This window comes from Perca fluviatilis, chromosome 7, assembly GCF_010015445.1.
Source record: "Perca fluviatilis chromosome 7, GENO_Pfluv_1.0, whole genome shotgun sequence".
NCBI classification, from domain to species: Eukaryota; Metazoa; Chordata; class Actinopteri; order Perciformes; family Percidae; genus Perca; species Perca fluviatilis.
Window position 1 is genome coordinate 34,163,421 of NC_053118.1, and position 25,759 is coordinate 34,189,179.

Sequence of the window (25,759 nt, forward strand, 5' to 3'; positions counted from 1 at the left end):
CTTCAAGATGGCTGACAGTCGTTTTCATTTGGAATACCTCGGCCAGACTCGGCAGTCCAACCCCCTGTGGGCGTGTTGAAAACATACGGAAGTAGATCCTACTACTGGCTGTAGTCCTTGCCTCTGGCCCAAAAATCTTCCGATGACGCAAAAATCGTCATTTTACGTCATCGGAAGATTTTTTCCAGGCCCCAAATGCAGAGATCTCTCGTCTCAGGGGGACATGAGGGAGGGAAGCACGGTCATTCAGAAATACTATCGGGTTTCTACTGATACAAAGCTGAATGCTAAATCGGTGAAGTATCCCTTTAAAAAAAAAAAAACATTTAAATTGTGAAGTAGAATTCTTAATAGTTTGATATTTATAAGCCAGTTGATATTATCATGCAGTCTGACTGCAGTGTTTAAACAGATAAAGCCTTCATTATGCAGATCCATTGTTTTTTCTCAGCACAGCTCACTGATATCCATCCTACGTTCTGGACAGACATTACACACTGACCATCAGCAGGAGGTGGTTGTGGTGTCCAGTAGCTGAGGGAAGAACATGATGTTTAGATCAAGGCTGATAGATTTTATGATTCAAAGTGTTTAGGAATGTGTCTCTTACCTTACAGTCAGATTACTTCCATCAATCCACTTCCATCTCCCACCTTCAGCTCTCAGGCCAAACCAGTATCCATCAGTTCCTGAACTAAGCCAGCTGTATGTATTGAGTGCATTCTGACAACAGAGAAACAGTTATCAGATATTTAAACACTATAACTAAATAATCACACTGTGAACTACAGACTCACAGTGTTCAAACCTGGAGAAAATACATTTCAATTTAATAATTGTGTTCATGGGCGTACAGATGGGGAGGACACTAAAATAAAAATGTCTTAAGAGCAATTTTTGAACGAGACAGACAATACATACAACATTGTACTTGTAGAGGATATGTGTAGTAAGTAGGCTGGCAAAGCTGTTTTATATTTAGATGACGGTGGGTGGAATTAGCAAGCTAGCCAACGTTAACAATCCTAAGGAAGTAAATCTCTTTCAATGGATTTTGAAATTTAAAAAGCTATTGAATTTCTAGCACTGAATATATTTATGCATTGAAATTATTTATCTCAAATTTTTGCTTCAACATTTTAGTTTTCACAACAACTCATTTTCACCTTTAATTTTCTAAGTTTCACAAATTCAGAATATGAAATTCATATAAAAAATACAATAAAATTCAACTAATATATTTTCAACTTGCTAAAATTCAATAGGGAATATGTCAAATTCAGCTGCAAAGTGTAATGTATAAAATTCAGTGTTAATATCCAGGAACCCAAGGAAAAGTAATCAATTCTAGATTCTAGATCTAGAATTATGGCACACAGGAGTGTGCCATAGTGGATTGCCATGAAAGCTTTTTACAATTTTCGTCTGCTATTACTCTGTTATATAGAGTTAGAATATGGGCAGTTTTATGAAAATCGATGGTGACTTGCACATTTGTTTGGACGCGTCAGCCAGCTGAAGCCCACAGAGCCCGCTGTCAGCTGGCTGGAACTCTTTCAAGAGACTCGGGGACAAGAGGAGTTTATTTCCTCCATCGTTTATTTAAATAACACAACACAAATATCCATTATAAGATTAACGTGAACCTGTGAATATCTGCCTTTTCGGAGTTAAAAAGCTTCACAAGCAATTGCGGGCGTAATGACCTCACTGGTCGGCTGACATACACACATACACACACACACACACACACACACAGACAGACACACACACACACACACACACAGAAACATATGGCATTAATTATTATTTACAAGTATGTTAAAGAGAGACGTATCTCTCCTTTCAGAAGCTGCTCTCCCACTCATCTGACTGCTGCTCTGAATCTAGAATCGATTGCTTTTCCTTGGGTTCCCGGACGTTAACACTGAATTTTAAACATTTTGCAGCTGAATTTGACCTATTGAGTTTGACCAAGTTAAAAATATATTAGTTGAAATTTATACATTGTATTTTGCATCTGAATTTTGACAAAAGAATCCCACGAGTCCCTGGGACTTCTGCCTAGCATTAACGTAAAGGCAGAAAACCAAGCAGTGGACCAAACCACTGTGAGGAAAGGGAGGGGGGACTCAACATGTTTCTAAACTTAAAACCCATTTGTTGCCCTGTTTGCATTTGTATTATTTTACTACTTACACAATTATTTGAAGTGTTTAATTATGTAGCATACACAGCGTGGTTTTAATGAAATTGTTAGGGGGGGGGATAACCCTCAGATGGGGTGGGTCCTGACCCCCCCAATTCCTCCCCAATTTCTGCCTATGTGTGTCATAAAAATGTCCACAGTTTTCTCATTACCTTTTCCTCTTCATTATGTACAACAACCAGATCTGAACCCTTTCCTCTGCAGTCTTCTCGAGCTTCTTCCCAGGTTTTCCGATGAGGAGGAGGAGCATCATGAATCACATAGCAGTTAGACCCGGTGAGTAACCAGCCATTCTGACAAGCTTTACACTGTCTCCCTGAAACAACAGAGACCAACCAATATACAACATTACTGCATTTTGATATTAAAATTATTATTGGATCTAATTAATAAGATTTGAACATACCGTTTGTTTTTTTGGGGCAGTAGGCATCAATGCTCCACTGAGCCCGACTGACGTTGAGCTCATTCAAGTTTGTCTCCATGTCTTGTATTCGTTCTGTTAAGTTGTCTCTCTGTGTCTCCAGCTTCTGGTTTACTGTTGTCAGGTTCTGGACGTCTTCAGTCAGGTTTATGATCTTGCTTTCTAAGATCATAAAATCTTTGCAGAGAGCAAGTATGAAAAGGAGAAATATTACAGCAAGAAAACTGTTTTTATGTACATATGGGCATCTGACAGACTTGACAAAATGTGAACCTGTCCTTTAAATAAGGACTACCAACAACAAGCTAAGACAGTGGTACTCACAGTAGATACGAAGGCCCATGATGACTAACAGTATCAGCCAACACACTGCTATCAGTGGAAAAGACTGAGTGAAGAAGAGAGACCTCTGGTCTGAGAGAAAAAGAAGAACTCAGTTGACTTAATGATGTTGATTTAACAGTCAAAGGTGATCTGAATACATTTGAAGTCCTACAGGAAAAAAAGAAACTGAGCTTTTAAACATTCAAAGTTTAAATCTCCATCACTATCACATTTTTTAACAATATTAATAAATAAATCTCATGTTTAACAATTCTGAATGTGTAAAAATGTACCTGGAGGGGCTGCCACTTTATCCACAGTGCATGCTGGTGCATTCACATAACTAGCTTCTTCTATGATTTCCTCTGAAAGATAAACATTAATAATAAATGTTAATATGCAGTTTTACAGTCAACATTTTGAGCACAATGAAATATAGTTTGAATGAAGATGAAGAGACTACACTTTTTTTTAATTAACTTTCTTTATTGGGAGCAATTTCACTCGCAACAGCATTACAGTTCCACGTAACGGAGAGGGCTTCCATTCTTTCATTTTTTTTCCCTTGATCTATTCATCCCTCCCACCCCACCCGAGAGAGAACAATTCTCAAGGTTGTCTGTGAACAGTATAACATACATAAAACAAAACATATATAAATAAGGAAAATACTGAAATAAATGAAATAAAATGTTAAAAAAAAAGAAAAAGAAAATAAAAAAAGAAAAGAAAGGGGGGGGGCTCAGTCGTCACTGTCGCCGTACGTACTGCCGCTGACTTGAGCTGCAAAGAAGCTCTGGCCGCCCTGTCAAGGAATCTTGTCAAAAAGTACGGGGAAGCTTATTGACGCTTTGGCCGCTCCGACGTGGCAGCATTCTTCGATCATGTTCAACACACGATTGAAGAGAAAGCACAAGCAGCCACTGCACGGTCAATACCCTGACACTAGAAACCTTTTATAAATTACATATATAATGACAGAATTTGTATTGTTTGTTGGTCGCAGCCGTGTCTGTTAGCAGTTAGCTTGCTCGTTAGCCGCTGAACCGCAGCAGAATGCAGGCAGAGCGAGCAGCCGCCAGCTGTTGATCCGTGCAGGACTCCACTGTGAGCGGCCTGTTTACAGACCATGTGACCGGCAGGTAACGTTAACTGGTCCCTATACGCAAACAACGTCATATCATAAATGATAGGGTACCCAGCAACGGCGATTGTGAGCTTTTCCTCCATTTTCTTGGAACTAATGTTTTGGTAGGAAAGAAAGTTTACATCATATGTTTCTCTGGAATCAGCCAGCGTGAAGGACGTCTATATTCTGATTGTTTGCTGGCGTTTGCTGCTGAACCGTGTCATAGCTCATTACCATAAAGTTGACCAAAGTTCAACTTTCTGATTGACGCTCTGATCGCTCAAAACGTGACGGCGACAGATTTGCGGCTCCTTGCAACTGAGAGAAGCCAGCTTCCATTGAAAATTAATGACTTCCGGTAACTTTAGAAGCTCAAGTCGGCGGCGGTGTGTACGTACAGTCAGGCAGAGATGCTAAAGATTCAATATAATTTAAAAGAGGTCTCCAAGTTATTTCAAATGAATTTAAGGAGCCATTGAGGGAAAATCTGAGTTTTTCAAGTCTAATGGACAGGAACATCTCTTTCACCCATCTGCTTTGAGATGGAGGTTGAGGGTGTTTCCAGTTGAGGAGTATGAGGAGTATGAGACACCTGGCCAACAGGGTGGCAAAGGCAAGAACGGTCTGCACGACTTTGGAAGAAAAAGGCTGCAAAGGGGCACCAAACAAAGCCAAGAGAGGTTCAGGAGAGATAACAGTGTTATATGCTGTGCTAAGAGTTTTGAAGATTTCCGACCAGAATGTGGCGAGCCTGGGACAGAACCAGAACATATGGGAATGGTCGGCTGGGGAATGCTTGCACCTATTACAGGAGTCAGATACATTGGGGTAAATCCGAGACAGCCTCAAATTAGTATAATGAACTTTGTGTACCACCTTACACTGTAAGAGGCTGTGTCTCGCACAGATTGAAGAGGAATGAACTAGCCGTAAAACTCGTTTCCGATAATCATCAGTTAGAATGGTTCCAAGTTCTTGCTCCCAAGAGTCCTTGGGACCAGACGCTGGGGTGTCAATAGTTGAAAATAATATTAGCCACTTTTGTTCTGGAACAAGAGCCAATAATAAATCAACCAGAGTTTCCGGGGATCGACTAGGGAATTTGGGGTTCTGACTTTGAACAAAATGCCTAATCTGAAAAAAACGAAATAGGTGGGATTTAGGCAAGTCAAATTTCTTGGAGCTCAGAAAAGGACATAAAAGTTCCCTGGTTGTAAAGGTCCTTAAATTTAGTTATCCCTTTGTCAGACCAAGTCCGAAAAGTCAAATCAGTGCAAGAGGGCAGGAATAGGTGATTGTTTACAATGGGGGAGAGGTCTGAGGAGCTATGGAGGCCTAGGCTTTTCCTAATTAAGAGTGAGCCACCACCGGGTTCAAAGTAAAGTTGGAGGCAGACAAAGGGATTTGGGAGCAAATCAGGGAATGAAGAGAGAAGCCGCTTTCCGACTGGAGGGATTTTTGCAGTTCCTAGAACATAAAATTCCTAGAACCCTTTTTTACTCGTGCTCCGACTGGACCAACTTGGGGATTTTTAAGTCCCTCTGGCTGCAGTTCCTGTAACTCTTTCAGCTCGTACTTCAGAGCAGGGTCTTTTCGCTGTTCCCTTTTCAGCATAGGGACCTAGGTCAACGAGGGTCGGATCAAAGAGTTTCCGGTACAGACAGACCAACAACGGGACAATTTTAACAATTTTCACCATCTTATTCATCACTAAATTCACTTCTGACAACATTTTAGGCGTTAACATTTATTGTTAACATTTTGAATATCGGTAGTCTTGCGAAAATTGATGCCGAATTAACAATTTGCGTCAAAGTTTTCGGAGGTGAGAAGCTCCATGAAGTGAGGCGACAGACGGCAGGCGCCTGCCCCGGCCGCAAGCTCGCCGCTCGGACATGACTGGCTCAGAGACCACGCTGTCAGCTGGAGGTCTCTCATGTCCACACATGTCCATCATAAGATTAACGGGAACCTCTGGTTAACTGTCTTTTCGGAGTTAAACTCCACAAGCGTGCCCTGCTGCGGGCTTGACAACCTCGCTGTCCGGCCGACACACACACACACACACACACACACACACACACACACACACACACACACACACACACACACACACAACGCAGCCGGCAGAGGCGGGGGAGAGAGAGATACCCGTTTCTCTTCCGGAGACTTGTTTAAATTATGACAAATATGCTATATACATTAGATTTAGTATGTAGTTCATACTTTTTTGGTGTATTTGTTTTCTGATTTTAACGCTATAAAGACCGTTGCCGTGCTTGCATTAGGCTACTCCCTTACCCCTCCTATAGTCCCTATGGCCACCTGGCCAGTGCGAATGCAAATTGAAAAAACGGTTTTGGGGGAGAGTAGTTAGTAGAACTGCTTAGAAGTGGACTTTTCCTATAATACGTTCCTGTAACTACCTGGTTGGAAAGCGGCTAGAGTAGGCTATAGAGGATCCAAGTTCCATATCCACCCATGCTGGTCGCTCTTCATCTGCTGAGTTGTTAATCCAGTATAAAAGTTTATGAACATTACAGGTCCAGTAATCGTGTAAGAAATTGGGCAATACTTTACACTTTTAAAACAAACAGTCATCGTCTGTTTTTCTTTTCATTTTGTTCTGTTGGCCTGCAGTCCTCGATACAAACCTAAAGCAGAACTAAAAACCACACATGGGGCTGATATGTTTCAGTTCCTCTTCAAAGTTGTGACAGAGTTGTTGTTTGGTTAGCAGCTAATGCTGAGTCATTGTGAAGGATTTAACCCTCACTGTTTGTCTGCAACATCTCCTCACACTGCTGCAGTTCACCTTTCAACTCCAGCTTTTCAACTGGGACTTCTTATCACAATCAAATATCTTTCTGCTGAGACTGAAGACCCATGAGACAAAATCAAATCATCTGTTTAAAAATACAAAATTTGCTTTCCGTAATACTGTAAGTCAGGGGTTTCCAAAGTCTGAGACTGTGATGCCTATAGGATCCTGATAATGTTATTTGATCCCATAGACACTCAACAATTGAGCCAAAACAGCCTCATATTGCTGTTTGACATAACTTCAGACTACACCAGGTACATCAAATAAGTCTCTCATAAGGCATTGATTAGTTTCTGACTCTAGGAAAGTGGAGAAAACAGCAACACCACACACATTTAGGCTATTCTTTATGATCTTCTTTTGTTAAAAGTCATATGTTAACACTTCCATTCACTGACCCTCCCCTGAAACTGTTTGGAGTCCACGTGGGGAGGCCCGCCTCACACTTTAACCCTTGTGTTGTCCTGGGGTCAAATGTGACCCGTTTTCAAAGTTTTTAATATCAGAAATATGGGTTTCTTGAACCAAATTGCCCAACAATAACATGGATGTACGATGTATGGAACCCATACAACATTTAAACAAAAATAATAATAATATTTTGGTGTTTTATTCAATTTCATAACATTTAAAAAAAAATTTAAATGGTTTCAAAACTGTATCGTCTGTGATCCATCACAATATCCTCTGAGCTTAACTAATAGTAAAAAATAATTTATAATGTCTGCTTTTTTAACTCAAAAATTTGGTATAATGTCATGTAAGTTAGGTTTATTGACCATTAATTTAAAAAAGTTTTGAAAAAAGTGACAAAAACGTTTAAAAAAGCGCCAAAAAAAGTGCATTTTCAATTTTGACCCGCTAGGAACACAAGTTCATGGTCGACGGGAAGACAACACAAGGGTTAAAAAACCTCTGCTCATTAATACATCTTTTTTTCTGATGAGAACACCGTAATTTAAAATATAGCTGAGCTGGCTGCCATTCTATCCACAGTGCTGTTAAAAGACAGCTCCTCTCTGTTTTCTCTGAGAAACAAATACATGACATCTTATTATTCCCTATGTGTTGAGCAGAGTAGAAAAGTCAGAATGAATTTGGGAATTTTAAAACTGATGTTGTAAAGCATCAGAAGCATCTCACATTGCAAAAAACACAAATAATATACATAAATATAACTATACAGTAGTACCTGGAGGGGCTGCTACTTTACCCACAGTGCATGCTGGTGCATTAACATAGTCAGCTACTTCCTCGATTTCCTCTGAAAGATCAACACCAAACACAAATGTTCATATGTTTATATGCAGTTTTACTGCCAATATGTAGAACACACTGGAGTAAAGTTTCAACCTGCAGATAAAGAGACATTACATTCTCTAAGAAACAGTCAGCCTATTTTGATCTCATTTTGTTCTGTTCACCTGTAGTACTCGATATCAAACTAAAGCAGAACTAAAAACCACACAGGTAGAGATATGGTTTTATTTCTGAAATTAAATTCTAACATTCCCAGTGTGTTGAGCAGAGTGGAAAAATCATATATAATATGGGCATTTTAATAAACCTTGGTGCTTTTCAATAAAAAGCATCTAACATTACAAAACTCAAAGAATGTAGACAACATCCTGGTACATAAATACAGTAGATAATGTATTACAGGTACACACATAAACATGAGAATATGTAGAAGTACCAGCTGTATCCTGTGGTCTTCTGTTCATCCTGAACAAATGTTTAAAGTCCTGCTGCAGTCCTGTATGAGAGCTGTTAGGAGGCCGTCTGGTCTGCTGTGATGCTCTTTACTGGACTTCTGCTTCCAGGTTGTGACTGTCGTTTTCCCAAATTAACAGGTTAAATAACCTTGTTGTTGTGAAGGGGAAGTGAATTGCACGCACAGTGTCTGTTTTGGTACGACCACAGGGGGAACAAAGTCAGTCAGTCAGTTGACCTTTCATCAACCCACCATAACTTTTATCATAATCAAAGAGAGTCAATCATTTCTTTCTGCTGAGACTAAAGACCCATCTGACAAACATTAATTTCTACTTTTTGGTCAAACCGTGATCAATAACGTGATCGTGGTGTGTGTTGTCTTGTGACCAAACATGGTGAGAATAAATATCTACATTAAGACGAGCAGCATTGATGGACACAGTGATGTATTTCTGTTCATCCTGAACAAATGTTTAAAGTCCTGCTGCAGTCCTGTATGAGAGCTGTTAGGAGGCCGTCTGCTCCACTGTGATGGTCTGATTTGAGGTTGTGCCCTATTTTATTCAGTTTATGGTTGTGATTGTCATTTTTTCTTTCAATATGCTTGTCTCACACACATCCTGTTCTATAGGCTGTAACTTCCTGAATTATATTTTTTGTTTGACATTGGTGAAAATATTTTCAATCAGCTTTAGGTAAGAAAAACACAATAACAACAATGTGTCGCAGCGTTTTTTATTCAATGTAATAAAACATGAATTTGCTTCTAGATAGATAAATAGAAAACATTTTACATGTTAATATTCCTAACATGCTGAAGCAAAAAGCTCTGAGGACATTCTGTTGAGAACAAGTGATGCAGTGCCCCCATTTCGGCCAATGAGTAGCAACAATATATGTTCCATGATACATAGGAAACAGGAAACTGAGCAGTCTCTGTCCCTGTCATCAATCTGCTGATATACAAATTATAAGCATCACATCTCTAACAAAGCAGAACAAAAGCCCATTCAACAGGTATCAATGATAACAGTGTCCCTTCAGTCTAGTCACTGTATTTTTCACAGACTTACATTAGCATACCTATATAATCAAATATCTAAATGTATTCAAATCTAAGTGTCTGTTTTTTTTACAAAATAATTCTCTGTAAATATTTATTCTTTTTCTACAAAAATAAATCCCCTGAACATTTTTAGTTCTGAAGACAAAACATTTAAATTGTGAATTAGAAGTTTTTACAGTTTGATATTTATAAGCCAGTTGATATTATCATGCAGAGTCTGACTGCAGTGTTTAAACAGATAAAGCCTTCATTATGCAAATCCATTGTTTTTTCTCAGCACAGCTCACTGATATCCATGCTATGTTCTGGACAGACATTACACACTGACCATCAGTAGCAGGAGGAGGAGGAGGTTTTGGTGTCCAGTAGCTGAGGGAAGAACATGATGTTTAGATCAAGGCTGATAGATTTTATGATTTAAAGTGTTTAGGAATGTGTTTCTTACCTTTCAGTCAGATCACTTCCATCAATCCACTTCCATCTCCCACCTTCAGCTCTCAGGCCAAACCAGTATCCTGAACTACCCACGCTGTATGTATTCAGTGCATTCTGACAACAGAGAAACAGTTATCAGATATTTAAACACTATAACTAAATAATCACACTGTGTTCTACAGACTCACAGTATTCAAACCTGGAGAAAATACATTTCAATTTAATAATTGTGTTCATGGGTGTAAATTTCATCTAACAGATGGGGAGGAAACTAAAATAAAAATTTCTTAAGAGCAATTTTTGAAGGGGACACAGATAATACATACAACATTGTACTTGTAGCAGATGTGTGTAGTAAGTAGGCTGGCAAAGCTGTTTTATATTTAGATGACTGACTTTGTTCGGATCATTTTCTATAACCAGTGTGTAGCATGAAAGCACGGTGGGTGGAATTAGCAAGCTAGCCAACGTTAATAATCCTAAGGAAGTAAATTGGTTTCATTGGATTTTTAAATTTAAAAAGCCATTGAATTTCTAGCACTGAATATATTTATGCATTGAAATTATGCATCTCAAATTTGTGCTTCAAAGTTTTAGTCTTCAAATGTTCAACAACTCATCTTCACTTTTAATTTTCTAAGTTTCACAAATTCAGAATATGAAATTCAAATAAATAAATGAATTATACCAAATTCAAATGTAAAATACAGTGTATAAAATTCAACTAATATATTTTAACTTGTTAAAATTCAATAGAAAATATGGTAAATTCAGCTGCAAAGTGAAATGTATAAAATCCAGTGTTAACATCCAGGAACCCAAGGAAATCCAATCAATTCTAGATTCTAGATCAGGAGTGTGCCATAGTGGATTGCCATGAAAACTTTTTACAATTTTCGTCTGCTATTACTCTGCTATATAGAGTCAGAATATGGGCAGTTTTATGAAAATTTATGGTGACTTGCACATATGCTCGGACGCGGCAGCCAGCTGAATCTCACAGACCCCGCTGTCAGCTGGCTGGAGCTCTTTCAAGAGACTCGGAGACAAGAGGAGTTTATTTCCACCATCGTTTATTTAAATAACACAACACAAATTAACGTGAACCTGTGAATATCTGCCTTTTGGGAGTTAAAAAGCTTCACAAGCAATTGCGGGCATAATGACCTCACTGGTCGACTGTCACACACACAAACACACACACACACACACACACACACACACACACACACACACACACACACACACAGGGCACAGAGAAACATATGGCATTATTTATTATTTACAAGTAGGGACGAATCCCTCCCTTCAGAAGCTGCTCTCCCACTCTTCTGACTGCTGCTCTGAATCTAGAATCGATTGCTTTTCCTTGGGTTCCCGGATGTTAACACTGAATTTAAAACATCACATTTTGCAGCTGAATTTGACTTTTGAGAAAAGAATCCCACGAGTCCCTCGGACTTCTGTCTAGCATTAAAGCAACACTATGTAAGTTTTAGCTGCAGCTGTAGTTCCAATGAGACAACCTGTAGGGGGACCGAAGCGGGAAAAGTTACATAGTGTTGCTTTAAAGGGGTGATAGAATGCAAAACCGATTTTACCCTGTCATAGTTGAATAACGACAGTTCAGTGGGTAAATAGGACATACATATGAGCTCAAAATCCCGTTGACACCCCTTTACTATGAAAATCTCATATTTTGAAACTGCCGCTGAAAACGGGCGAATCTCAACAAAGCTTGTTGCTTACGTAAGCATCTCAAAATCCGGAACCTTTGTCACAGCCATGGGTGTATTAAGAGAGCAGTCACGCCCCAACCTTTACATAGGCTACACAACTGACCTGAGATCAGGTAGTCTTATGAATCTAGGTCACGCAGATCTCTGCTATTCCATTACAAAATTCACTTCTGAAACTTTTTTATGCGATAAATCAACTATTTAAAGCTCAAATATGGGCCGTTTTACAAAAATGTATGTCTAATTGCAAATTTTGTCCGTGTGTCGGACTTCAGCGGCCAGTGCTGCCTGGGTTACTGCCTCGCCGCCTGGCCTGCCTTCCTTCACAGACCCCGGCCTGCTGTGAGCTCGATTGAGCTCCGTTTCGGCTGGCAACCCACGGCACTTCATATCCGCGCAAAGTCACCATTTTGTGGGCTAATGGACTACTAAACGCCGGTGCTCTGACAGAGCTCCAGGGCCTGCAGTTCCCCTCTTCCTAATGTCAGGTGTGTGTGAGTGAGAGCGCGGTCAGCGAGCTTGTTACGCCAGCAATCTCTTACCACAGGTTCCAGTTAATCTTATAATGTGTGTAATTATAATGTGTTGAGTTATTTAAACAAACGATCGGTGAAATACACGCCTCTTGTCCGTGAGTCTCATTGATAGAGCCTGCGGCTGGATGTGATAGAGCCTGCGGCTGGATGGAGCTAGCTCCAATCTGGAATTCACAAAAATTCATTAACTTGAAATCGGACACCGTTGTTAAAGACATTTAGTTAGATGTTGTATAAGTGGCGTGATGAAATTCAAACTGTAAATATACTCGGAATTACACCGAAAATGAAGCTAACTATCCGTGATTTGTAGCTACACACAGCTAGGATTGAAGGGACAGTCGCAGCTAACGAAACCCTTACAGTTCACAAATATTCATTAACTTGAAATCGGACACCGTTGTTAGCTTTATAAGACATTTAGTTAGATGTTGTGTAAGTGGCGTGACGAAATTCAAACTGTAATTAAAGCTGCGAGCAGCGATGGACGGGCCCTCGCGCCTCTGTGCGCGTCGGGGTTACCGGCGGACTCCGCTCCTAGCGACCATGCATTTGCGCGGCACTCAGACACCGCAAATTGTCACCAATGAAAAGGGAACTCCCCCGCCGAGTTCAACGATACCTCACACAAGACTCTACGTCATACGGTTGATTACCTGTGAAAAGGAGCGTGGCTAATGCATAGGGGGCAGGTCAAACCATCACCAATGAAGAAGGAAGTCTCTGCTGAGTTCAATGATACCTCACACAAGACTCTACCTTAGATGGGTCAGCATTTATTAAAAAGGGCGTGGCTTCAACATAGGGGGCGGGCCAAACCATCACCAATGAATAAGGAAGTCTCTGCTGAGTTCATTGATACCTCACACAAGGGTTTATCTTAAATGGTTCAAATTTTAAGAAAGGGGGCGGGGCTTAAGCATAAGGGGCGGGTCAAACCATCACCAATGAAGAAAGAAGTCTCTGCTGAGTTCAATGACACCTCACACAAGACTCTACCTTAAACGGTTCAAATGTTATGAAAGGGGCGTGGCCTGAGTAAGTGGGCGTGGTCATATTATAGGAGGCGGCTCAGTATCACATGTAGACCACACATTCTAAGTTTCATGTAAATCGGATGATGTTTGTCATATAAGGCGCATTTCCTGTGGCCAGGGGGGGGTGCTATGACCAAAAGTCAATTTTGGCCTGTAGGTGTTCTCAGGCTTGGACCCTTGTCCATCGTGAGAAATTTCGGGCAGATACGACAATGTACACTGAAGTTACAACAACTTCTTTGTTCATCGCTAAACACTCAAAATGGCCGCCACGCCACGCCCACACCGTCTGACGAAAAGTTTTTCTTTGAATAACTTTTCATTGTTAAGGTGTTGGGATGGTACAGACCAAGTTTGAAGTCCATCGGATGAAATCTCTAGGAGGAGTTCGTTAAAGTATAGCACCTTGACTTTTAGGCCTACTTCCTGTTGCCACCAGGGGGCGCTATGACTTTAAGTAAATAGCGGCCTTTATTTGTCCTCAGGGTTGGACTCTTATGAATCCTGAAAAGTTTCGAGGTAATCGGACAACGTACACTCGAGTTACACCCACTTCCTGTTTTGGTGGCGAAACGCACAAAATGGCTGCCCCGCCACGGTCATGCCCTATGACGAAAAGTTTTTTAACAACTTTTCATCTTTAACATCTTAAGATGGCACAGACCGAGTTTGAAGTTGATCGGATGAAATCTCTAAGAGGAGTTCGTTAAAGTACGACATGTGGAAATGGCCAAAATCGCACTAATTTCGAACATTTAATTCAAAATGGTGGACTTCCTGTTGGGTTTAGGGTATGGCTCTAATGAAGTTTTTTGTACATCTTGACATGTTACATATGTATACCAAGTTTCGTGAGTCTACGTTAAACGCACTGCAGGGGCTCAATTTTCGTAACTTTCTAGGGGGCGCTAGCGAGCCATTTTTGTACATTTTCTCCAGACTTGATGCGACCGCCAAATTTGGTGAGTTTTTGAATATATTAAGCCCCTCAAAAAGCCAATTCATTTGACGGGAAAATAATAATAGAAAGAAAGAAAGAAACAATAATTCCTTCAGTTTCAATAGGGCCTTCGCCGCTGTCGGCGCTCGGGCCCTAAATATACTCGAATTACGACCAAAAATGAAGCTAACTATCCGTGATTTGTAGCTACACATAACTAGGATTGAAGGGACAGTCGCAGCTAACGAAACACCTAGCTAAACTTCACAAATATTAATTAACTTGAAATCGGACACCGTTGTTAGCTTTATAAGACATTTAGGTATATGTTGTATAGCTAAGTGGCGTGACATTGTGTGTAACATGTGGTAAGAGATTGCTGACCGCGCTCTCACTCTCACACACGGGCCATTTAGCTAGCAGGAAGAGGGGAGTTACAGGCCCTGGAGCTCTGTCAGGGCTGCCAGCCTAACGGAGCTCACAGCAGGCCGGGGTCTGTGAAGGAAGGCTGGCCGGGCGGCGAGGCAGCAGCACCGCCACTGAAGTCCGACAAACAGTCATACCATATTTGCAATTAGCCATCAATTTTGGTAAAACGGCCCATATTTGAGCTTTATATAGTTGATTTCTCACATAAAAAAGTCTCAGAAGTGAATTTGGTAATGAAACATTGCAGTGTCTGGAATATGAGATTCTGTCGCTTCTCTAATGTGTGTGTATTGGGGATTCGCTCAACCAATCAGCGCGAAACTCTAATGTCATGCGTATGGCACTGCTAACCAATCAGCCGCCAGCTCATCTAAATATTCACAAGCATACCGTATTTGGAAGAAAAGCTCTTGTTACAAATAGGGCCGAAACACAGGGATGCATAAGGGCCAATAAAATATCAACCAGGCCATTTTCAGCCCAACCAATGTTACATACCCCATTAGGAGACCATAAGGAACAGTGTGAAATACCCTATATAATCATTCTATCACCCCTTTAATGTAAAGGTAGAAAACCAAGCAGTGGACCAAACCACTGTGAGGAAAGGGAGGGGGGACTCAACATGTTTCTAAACTTAAAACCCATTTGTTGCCCTGTTTGCATTTGTATTATTTTACTACTTACACAATTATTTGAAGTATTTAATTATGTACCATACACAGCGTGGTTTTAATGACATTTTTAGGGGGGAATAATCCTCAGATGGGATGGGTCCTGACCCCCCGCGATTCCTCCCCAATTTCCGCCTATATGCATCATAAAAATGTCCAAAGTTTTCTCATTACCTTTTCCTCTTCATTATGTACAACAACCAAATCTGAACCCTTTCCTCTGCAGTCTTCTCGAGATTTTTCCCAGGTTTTCCAATAAGTATGATCAGGGTTATTATACTGATAGCAGTTAGACCCGTTGAGTATCCAGCCATTCGGACAAGCGTTACACTGTCTCCCTGAAACAACAGAGACCAACCAATATACAACATTAGTGCATTGTGATATTAATAGTATTATTGGATCTAATTAATAGGATCTGAACATACCGTTATTTGTTTTGGGGCAGTAGGCATCAATGACTACGTTTACAAGCTGTCAATTTTCGGGTTATGGTCGGGTTAAGGTCACTATTTGGGCTTCTGAAACATTCAGAATAACCCGTTTACATGCGTGAGCAGAGAGAGTTTAATCAATTGGCAATATCCCGATGTAAACGGCGACGCACGGTTAGCGTCTGGACGTAGCCTACGGACAACCTTAAGACTATAACTTTTAATAACTTTTCTGTCACCTTCTTATAAATCTCACTATCTCGGTACTTTCTGCCGTCAACAAAAGACATTATCTTGATGGTTTTCACCACACTAATAAAGAAATTGGTTTCCTCCTCGCTCCAAAAGTGTGGTGCTATGCTGCGTCTTGCCATGTTTACCTCTACTTCTTGTTTACTTCTGGTATACTGCGCGCAGGTTTTCTGCATTGACATATATATAACTATATTATTATAGTATATAATTATTATTATAACTATGTTTTCCTTGCGAATAGAACATGCGCAGAACACAAATCAATGTTTCTTTTGATGGGATATGCCGATACGCGTTTACATGACCAAAATTTCGGGTTAGAAAAGGGGTAACCCAGGGATAATTTGCGGGTTTTTAAAAACCGGAATATGAGCATATTCGTGTTTTTGCCGGTGTTTACATGGCCGTGCGCGACCGGGTTATTGCTAATATTCCGGTTTTGAACACGTTGTTGGCTGCATGTAAACGTAGTCAATGCTCCATGTTTTGTATTTATTTTGTTAAGTTCTTCCTCTGTGTCTCCAGCTGCAGGTTTCGTGTTGTCAGGTTCTGGACCTCTGCATTCAGGTCTGTGATCTTGCTTTCTAAGACAGTATAGTTTTGTGTCAGGTTGCCCAACTGGACTTTCAGATTGTTGTTGTCCCTCCTCAACTTTTCATTTTCTAAGCTGAGTTTCTTGTTCAGGTTTGTCAGGGTGTGATTGGCAGCCATCAGCTCACTTTCATCACTCTGATGACTTAGTGTAGCAACTGCCAAATGAAAATTAGCTTCTTAATTATAGTGATAAAGCAATATTTGTTATTGTTGTTGTCATTTAGGCATCTTTGGAAACTATTTCCTGTCTGTCTCACTCTAGGTTTTCCAGACTTTTGGAAGATTTCAACAAGTCCCTTGAAAAGACATAAACCAACTGTCAGTCTGTCTCACAATGTTTTCTGACTTCCCCAAAGGACCCTGTGGCCCTCAGGCACATGCCCTTAAGATCATACTAAAGGCTATAAATATCTCACATTCCTTAAAACAGCTGACCACTAGTTTTAAGTAAACATTACTCAAACAGAGTCTTTCAGTCACTGATTTGATGCACTTGCAAGCCTTTATGGCAGCAGGACAGTGTATGTGGGATTGACTCAAATTGAGACTGGCCATATTCATTGTTATGAAGCAATATGTCACCCAGTGCAACAGTGTGGCTCACAGATGTGTGTTTAACAGTTTTTGGAAGACAATGGAGCTTTGTGTCACAGAGGAAGAAGATATATCCAACACATTCTCACTCACATCCCGTCAAAAAACTACGCTTGGTCAGGTGCCTTTGGCATTTGTTATTGATGCAAAAAGTCTCCTTTAGCACCATATTTAGACACGCTTGGTATCACATTTTGACGCTCTGTGTCAGGATTTTCGATCTTTCACACTACTTGCTACCGTTGTCGCTCTTAATACTACGTCAACTTACGGTATAGATCCATTTGTCTGTGCGCTGCTTATGTCGCGCCGCGTTCCACTCTATTCCTATGGGTGACGTCAAGCGACTTCAACATGCATGCAAAGCATTCTGGGAAGGCTGCGCTGCATTTGAAAAAATGCTGCTCGTCAAAAAGCTGGCCGATGCCCATCTTTATGCAAATGAATCCGTTGAACATGACGCGACTATCCAGTAGAAGTAGACGAAAATCTTTCAAACTAACCTTTGTCGATCTGAAATGAAGACAGATTCAGCAACTGTAGCCTATGGCCTATTTCTCGCTTAAAATGTTTTCAGAAACACGTTTCGGTGAACTATTTTTGTAAAATACTAGATCGTATTCTCAACGAGCTGCCATGACACTGAATTCTCGAGAAGCCAGACACACGTCCCACGTTCGTCCAATCAGCTGCCGGTCAGGGGCGTGGAGCATCAACCATGGATGTATGACGTCGCGACACCACGTTGCGGTTGTGCTGCTGCTCTGTCCAGTGCATTCCAAAGAGACGCTAAATGGTGATTTTTGTGTCGGTATCCGACACTGAAAACGGGTTGATATATCAGACTTTGATACACACACTCAGGGACGGACTGGGACTAGAAAATCCATCCACCTCACAGGTGTGGCATATCAAGATGCTGATTAGACAGCATGATTATTGCACAGGTGTGCCTTAGGCTGGGCACAATAAAAGGCCACTCTAAAATGTGCAGTTTTACTGTATTGGGGTGTCCGGGGGTGTCCGAAAACCAGTCAGTAAAAAAAAATAAAAAAAATAAAGAATAAGTTGCTGGATATTGGCAGGACCTGGAACACGCTGTCGTATACGCCGATCCAGATATAACATACGCCTGCCCATACCATAACCCCACCGCCACCATGGGCCACTCGATCCACAACGTTGACATCTGCCAACCTCTCACCCACATGAAGCCATACATGCTGTCTGCCATCTGCCCTGTACAGTGTAAACCGGGATTCATCCGTGAAGAGAACACCTCTCCAAAGTGCCAGACGCCATCGAACGTGAGCATTTGCCCACTCAAGTCGGTTACGACAACGAACTGCAGTCAGGTCGAGACCCTGATGAGGACGACGAGCATGCAGATGAGCTTCCCTGAGATGGTTTCTTACAGTTTGTGCAGAAATGGTCGTCGGTTGGGAGGCCAGTTGGATGTACTGCCAAATTCTCTGAAACACCTTTGGAGAGGCTTATGGTAGAGAAATTAACATTCAATTCACCGGCAACAGCTCTGGTGGACATTCCTGCAGTCGGCATGCCAATTGCACGCTCCCTCAAAACTTGCAACATCTGTGGCATTGTGCTGTGTGATAAAACTGCACATTTTAGAGAGACCTGCAACTTTTTTTTTTTTTTTTTCGGACCCCCCCGGACTGATGTCTGGGGGAGGGAGCAAGAAAGTAAATACAGGAAGAAGGTCCTGAGTGTATAATGTAAATGTATATAATATGTGTTGCTTTGTGTTAAAGAATTAGCAATGAATAGCCTATTTAATATGTTGTCAATGTCATATTACACTTTTGATTTATATTATGGCTGTGAAATGATGAAAATGACTAGGCCCTATCAATTTAGTCTGTGAAGCTTTCACAAACAACCACCAGGTCTTTGCCAGTTCCACAATAGTAAACGCAAATAATTTATGAAAGACAAGTAAAAACTGCCTCTGATGGAAGACAGACAGAAAGTGCAAGCTAGGATTTTTTGGTAAAACATTTGGTTAAATTATTTAGCCCCCTTCTCTGTTTGTTAGCACGTTTAGAGTGGCACCAATGCATGCCTGATGTTTTCCTGTTTAATTCAATACCATAGTCTTCATCCTGGCAACAAAAGTGAGCTCACTACAACCTCTCATATACAATGAAGTGAAATTGAGGTCAACCTGCGATTAATTTTCTAACGCGTTTAATGTTTCAAATTAACCGAACAGAAATTATTAAACACGTTAAGTTTGACAACACTAAATGGCACGATCATTTTCATAATCATGATGCACACCCATGTTGATAGCCCTACTATGCAGTTTGCTAAGATAGGGATAAAGGTAGCCTATTATAATGTGTCTTGCTCCTGGCACTTACCAGTACTTGCTGATGTGAAATTAACTCACGTCTAATGATGTAGGCCTACTCTTCTTCTTCAGTTTTATTTTCACACATAGCATATAAGTGATTTTATTAGCACCCCCTGCTGTTGGCTGTTAATATCACTTTCTTAGACTTTTTGGCTGGACTTTTCCTGAACGCACAGATTGTCAGTCCATCCCTGCACACACTACTGTATTTTTAGTAGACACATTTATTGTTAGTTTGGGTCTGATCATGGGATTTGTTGACAACAAAAAAATATGGAATATCACTTGACTTAACTTTTAATTCCTTTTATGCATACAGTGCATGTGTATTTTCTCATTGGGGCTTCTGTTTCATTCTCAATGTGGCAAATTCATGACTTATATCAAATATTGGTTTCAGACAAAAAATATTATTCTTTAAGGTTTGTCTCATGTCTAAGTGTGAGTTCATGTTCATGTATACTTACAGTGGTAGACGACGACGACTGCTATGATGCCCAACAGCAGAATAACACAAAGGATCCCCAAAAAACAGGCGAGCCGCTGATACTGGAGACGTCTGTTGTTTGCTTTCTTTTCTAGCAAGGATCCTGCTGAGAATAAGAAATGGATATATTGCCAAGTAAGTAATAGTAGTAACATTTTAATTTTTTTATTTTTATTTCATAACTTACCATTTGTGACAGCAGTTTCTTCAGTTGTTTTACTCTGCCCCTTCACGTCATCATACACAGTTTCCTTCTCCTTTTTAGCTGAAAGGTTGAAGGATACAATCTCGTAGATAATTACTGCGTAGTGGTGAAATAAAGACTTTAAAGGCGTATTTTTTTACGTCAAAGTAACAAAAAATCCCTCCTGATGACGATCGCTTTTTGATACGGAGTAAGTAAAAGACATTATCTGGCTGACGATGGGAGCAGCAGGACGTAAAAAACGAAAATTACTGTTGCACTATGTCTGGACATCTTGCCGTGCCAAGGTTGCAATAAAGGTTTCCTAAATGCCATGTATATACATTTGATGTCATCTTACTAACTGATTGCGAGTTTTGTGTAGATTTGGACTTTTATACGTTTATTCCACTTTGTTTAAACGGCGAAGTGGAGATCGAGGCCTCATTCGATCACCTGTTTGGAGCTGGCTGGTGAATGTGACGCGCGTATTATAGGCCTTGCTGGATACACCGTGACTCTGTTTGTTGATCTAGCCTACTCATCGCTGTGGATTACTTTTTTTTTCGTGTCATTGGATTACTGCAAAAACAATGGACGGTAAAACTGGACTTTTGATGACGTTGGGAAGTTGCGTGGAATTATGGGAGTTTTTAGTGTTAAACACCTTCGCTGCCGGTTAGAATGCATCAGTTCACGGACGAGTTTACCCATTCAAGTTTATTCACGTTACATTTATTCATGTTATTGTAATACAATAGCTGCAGTTTCCCCAACATAATTATTTTTTTCTTGATTAGATTTTTATTTGTAGCTGACGATTTAGCTAGTGAGCCAGCAAACTAACAGTAGCCAGCAGCTAAAACACAAAATATGTCACATATCAATGTCACCTTTTGGATGGTTTCAACACCGGGGCGGACGGGGTTTGTTGTAACGCTAGCTAGCTACTAAACGAGGCTGAGAGACGGTGTGGGTGGGGATTGTCGGGGGAATCTCCGCGACAGCATCCAGGACGTTCGATGCCTGTTGTGCAGCAGCAGAACATCTCCCAGCTGCCCGTAATTATCTCCCCTTCACTCTATAGTAATCTTAACTTTTTGTTTTGGTGCTTAACCCACCTTTTGTCGGGTTAATTTAGCTAACGGCGTAAAGACAGCTAAACGCGAAGGGGGGAGAAATTCAGCAGGGAGGAGATTTTCGGCACATACACCCGTAGCGCTAAAGACATGTAGCTACCGCTATGGATGTTGCCGCTGTTGTGATTCGGTGCTGGGTCTGATATAGTCTGTTTCCCGACGTTTAATTAAACTGCCATTAGCGTCGTAAGCACCAGGCACTGGAGATAAGTTCTGGCCGGGGGGGGTTGCTGTAATGAAAGTAGCTGGCTGATAGCTGACTGGGGGCTAACTAGTAACTAGGTAACCGGTAACTAGCTAGCTATATGTCCCGGGGCTGTTGTCAGCTGTCATCCCGACTGAGTCTCTCTGCGCCGGGGGAGTGAGGCAGAGGGTGTGCTAGCTGGCTAAATTAGCATTAGATTAATCGTCTATCTATACAGCTAACGTTAACGTTACTAGTGAAGTTATTCGTGGGTTAGCTCAGTCCTGTTAGCTGTGGTTGAAACAGTCATACTAAAAATAACTATTAGCTAGCGTGTTGAACGATGTTGTAACCTCATAATGTTACCAAAGAATTTCTAATAGTTACCCACAAAGCTTTAGCATCAACGTTAGCACATTGTAGTAACGTTAAGCTGGTATCGATATTGAACTTACAAAATAGAAAATGATGCTGTATGGCAAAAAAAAAGCAGTATTACGGTTACAAGTATTTTTTTTCTGTGACATTGCATGATTTACATCATCTTCGTGCCAGTGTTGGGACGGAAGTTAGAGTAACTGGAGGGTGAAAGGTTATATGACGCCACTGACGGGCGACTAAAGAAAACTTGCCGTGTCTGAAAATAAAATAACCGATTTCTCTGGGTTTAACATTTGGTGGAAACATTTGGGATAGTGTAAGAACACAACTCATAAAAATATATAACATAGGAATGGTCGTTTTTAGACATTTTAAAGCAGAAATGTTACATATTGTACCTTTAAAATCTGCTTTAAAAATAAACATTATGTTTTAAATATAATGTTCAACTTCGGCAGCTTTACCTATGTGCTAAAACCATAGACAGTATATAATGGACCAACAGACCCCGTTGCTCTGGAGACCAGTGAAGGCTATTAGAAGCACTTTTCCGGTGATGGTCAGCTTTACTGCGCAGCCTCCAACTGAGAGAATGTGACGTGAGCAACGTGTCTGAAAGTGTGAAGTCTTCTGGTAGCTGTGCCAAGAGAAATCTCAATCATTCCCAATCTTACAGAGACGGAGAGTGTACGTATATGTAAAGAGATAACATGGGCACAGGCTAATTATTGCTAACGAAAATGCTAGTTAACATTAGTAATTAATCCTAAACAGCTCATGTAAGCCAAACTGCCTGCAAGCTTATCCTGTACTATACGGTAATTCCTCTACTATGTGACACAATCGTTAGCCTATTTTTACAAAAACGTCTGCTACGGAGCCATAACGTGAGGTACAAGGTAATGGAGCCTTTTATACATTGTCGTGTTTCTTTAGAAATAAACAACGGACAAATAGAGTCTTTAAACGCTTCAGATGTAAAGTTATTCGCAGTCAAGTGACGTAAAAAAAAAATGGCGGTCAGCGGAATGCTAACAGGAGGTGATGGCCAGGTAGCAACAAAATGGCGCCATAGATGGCTCGAGTTCTGAAGCGAAGCTTACCCCCTTGGCTAAAACATGCAATGACTGAGGAAGCCTAGTGACGAGTCCATAGCAACCAGTGTTCAATTTATTTCCCAGTGTCCTTTACTGAATGGTCTCAATGTTTTATTGTTTTATTTCATGTGAATACTAGTTTACTAGAGGAGTAACTTAGTATTTGAAGTAATGCAGTAATGCAGGAAGTGTCCATTTAGTTTCCATGCTTATTGTGTTTCCACAACAATGTTAGTGAGTAAATCTACTGAAATGGCCACCACACCATAACAGAGGAGTGGGATGCGTCAGATGAGAAAGCAGAGGTTAAATCATCTATGTCATAGTTGGAACAAATCAAAGGGTGTCTGTACATCTATGCCAAGTGCAAACTAGCACATAGGGCATGATTGCTGGGGTGGGTCATGCTTTTTTTTTTTAATCATTTTGGAGGGTCATAAAAAAAATAATACTGGCGAAGGGAGGGTCAAGTCTGTTTAGATTAAAGATCCCAAAACTCCTCCGGTGGCCCCTTGAAATAAATAACAAACAGTCGCAAGTCGCAAGCACAAGATAACTTGTGGGAACAAGTTAATTATCTAGGTGATATTTTTTATATTAATTTGTTCCCAACTTGTGCACGCAAAAAAAGCTGCAGTATGTTTCATAAGTCATTACATGCTTTTATTTTACACAGGGAATTGTCAGTTAAAACCACAGATGTTGAAATTGTCTCACAGTTAGCGGATCCTAGATAAAAGAGGAAACTCTGCCTTTTAAGGGGAAATACTTAAAACACTTTAAATATTTGGATACACATTTTCCTGACAGGGTTTAGTAGCTGTGGTCTGGGTGGAATCTCCACTGTGGGTTACGTACTGTAAACAGTCAATGCTAAACAAAAGACCATCAGTTTACATCCAAAATGAGTTCAGGGAATGGTAACTGCAGTTAACCTTCTTTGAAATTAAATTGAAATGGGCCATTCCAGTTGGTAGAAGGATTCAAGTTGGAAAGTAAAATTCAATGCATAGGACAGAGTCAATCTTATCTTATTGCAGCTGAAGATTGTGCATGATTTGAATTGTGTGGGTTTTCTTGGTTTATTTAGTAAGACGTATGTTGTATTAAATTAGACAAAAACTAGAAATACGTTCTTTTTAGATAGTAAACAAACAGAGTTACACACCATACACCTACATTATTGCCGTATTAGAAACCACATATAACACCGTAGGACTATTGGACTCAAAATATATATACTTAGACACTATTATATCAAAATATACTCTTAGTAGAAACCAAATAGATCGTATTACACTGTTAAGACACAATTTTACACGATTATAGTGAACAAAAACCTAATTCAATTATATATCAGATCCTAAATATGCTACAGTTAGACTCTATTCTACCCATACCACCAAAATGATGCACCTATTTGGATTTATTATTCCGATCAGAACTGCATTTTCTATTCTGCATTTCTATTATTCACATGAACAAATACACAGTATCTTATTCATACTTATTCATAGCATGATAAATTTGAAGATATGTATTTTTTATATGATAAATTTGAAGATATGTATTTTTTATACACTCTATTTAAAAAAAAAAAAAACTTACCTTCGGGTGGAGGATGACTGTTACTTTTGAATACAACCGAAGCGTAGTTAACCTCCCCCTCCGCCATGGTTACAGTCGCTCTGTTGGGTTCTGTCTGACTTTCAGACAGAGAAGTACTGCTGAAATTAATCCACCGCGCATATTCATTGGACAACTGGTTGGTTCCTCTGTTAGGATAAGTCTGTCAGCCTGAAAAAAACAACTTCTGCTTTTGGTTGAAAAAGTAATTTGCATTAATGACTGGCTGAATATCATCACCCAGTCATGAATGCAAATAAACATTGTGTATAGTGTTCTTGACTTTGCCATTCACATCACCGGAGTGGCCATCCTTACTGAATCAGCACCCCCAAATTTTAACTCCATCAATGCGCACAGACTTGATAAAAAAGGAGGAGTAGCTATTGTAGAAATATATTTGGTTTAGAATAAGAATGTGCTGTAGCCTGGGATGGCCTCGCTGTCTCCTCCTGTCTGGCATGTGTAAGATAAGACGGGTTCAAATTTAGTGGAGCAAAAGTGCTCCTGATTTGTTTAATAAACAATTGGAACAGAATGCACCTAATAAAATCTCTTAAAGGAACAGACAATCTCTAGTGCGCAACTTCTCTATCTTCTCGGAGACAGAAAGTCTGAGTGATATCCAACCAATTGGCGGCCCACATGCAATGGCGGAAGGAGGAACTTGAAGATGAATAAAAGAATAGGGAAAAGGAAGGTCCGGTGTCAGACCCGGAGAGACTTTGTTGGTGGTTAGGGAGAGAAAGTCTCGAAGGAGCGGCTGATCCATATGCATATGAAAGATCTGTTTGCAATATCATTTTACTAAAGATTGTTACAGTTTAACTGAACGAATCCTGAGTATTCATTTCTTGGTCTGCCTTTCAACGAACACAATAAGTAAAGGGGAAACTTTGAGAAGTGACCGGTGGTTCTTAAAAGA

General features: G+C 40.3%; 2 protein-coding genes across 2 annotated transcripts; both read right to left on the minus strand.

Moving 5' to 3' along the window:
* Nucleotides 1-374: 374 nt before the first annotated feature.
* Nucleotides 375-8,810, minus strand: LOC120561746 (C-type lectin domain family 10 member A-like). The gene is made up of 8 exons (XM_039804978.1): nt 8,607-8,810; nt 8,103-8,174; nt 3,251-3,322; nt 2,958-3,047; nt 2,616-2,810; nt 2,362-2,525; nt 611-723; nt 375-534 (listed from the first exon to the last, which is right to left on the minus strand). Exons 1-8 carry the CDS (start codon nt 8,632-8,634, stop codon nt 405-407), a joined length of 864 nt encoding a protein of 287 aa, XP_039660912.1. The 5' UTR covers nt 8,635-8,810; the 3' UTR covers nt 375-404.
* Nucleotides 8,811-9,347: 537 nt separating this feature from the next.
* Nucleotides 9,348-24,990, minus strand: LOC120561751 (CD209 antigen-like protein E). The gene is made up of 6 exons (XM_039804985.1): nt 24,817-24,990; nt 20,411-20,488; nt 20,204-20,329; nt 15,657-15,820; nt 10,138-10,241; nt 9,348-10,061 (listed from the first exon to the last, which is right to left on the minus strand). The coding sequence occupies exons 1-6, from the start codon at nt 24,881-24,883 to the stop codon at nt 9,923-9,925; spliced, it is 678 nt and encodes a 225-aa protein (XP_039660919.1). The 5' UTR covers nt 24,884-24,990; the 3' UTR covers nt 9,348-9,922.
* Between the last annotated feature and the right edge of the window lie 769 nt (nt 24,991-25,759).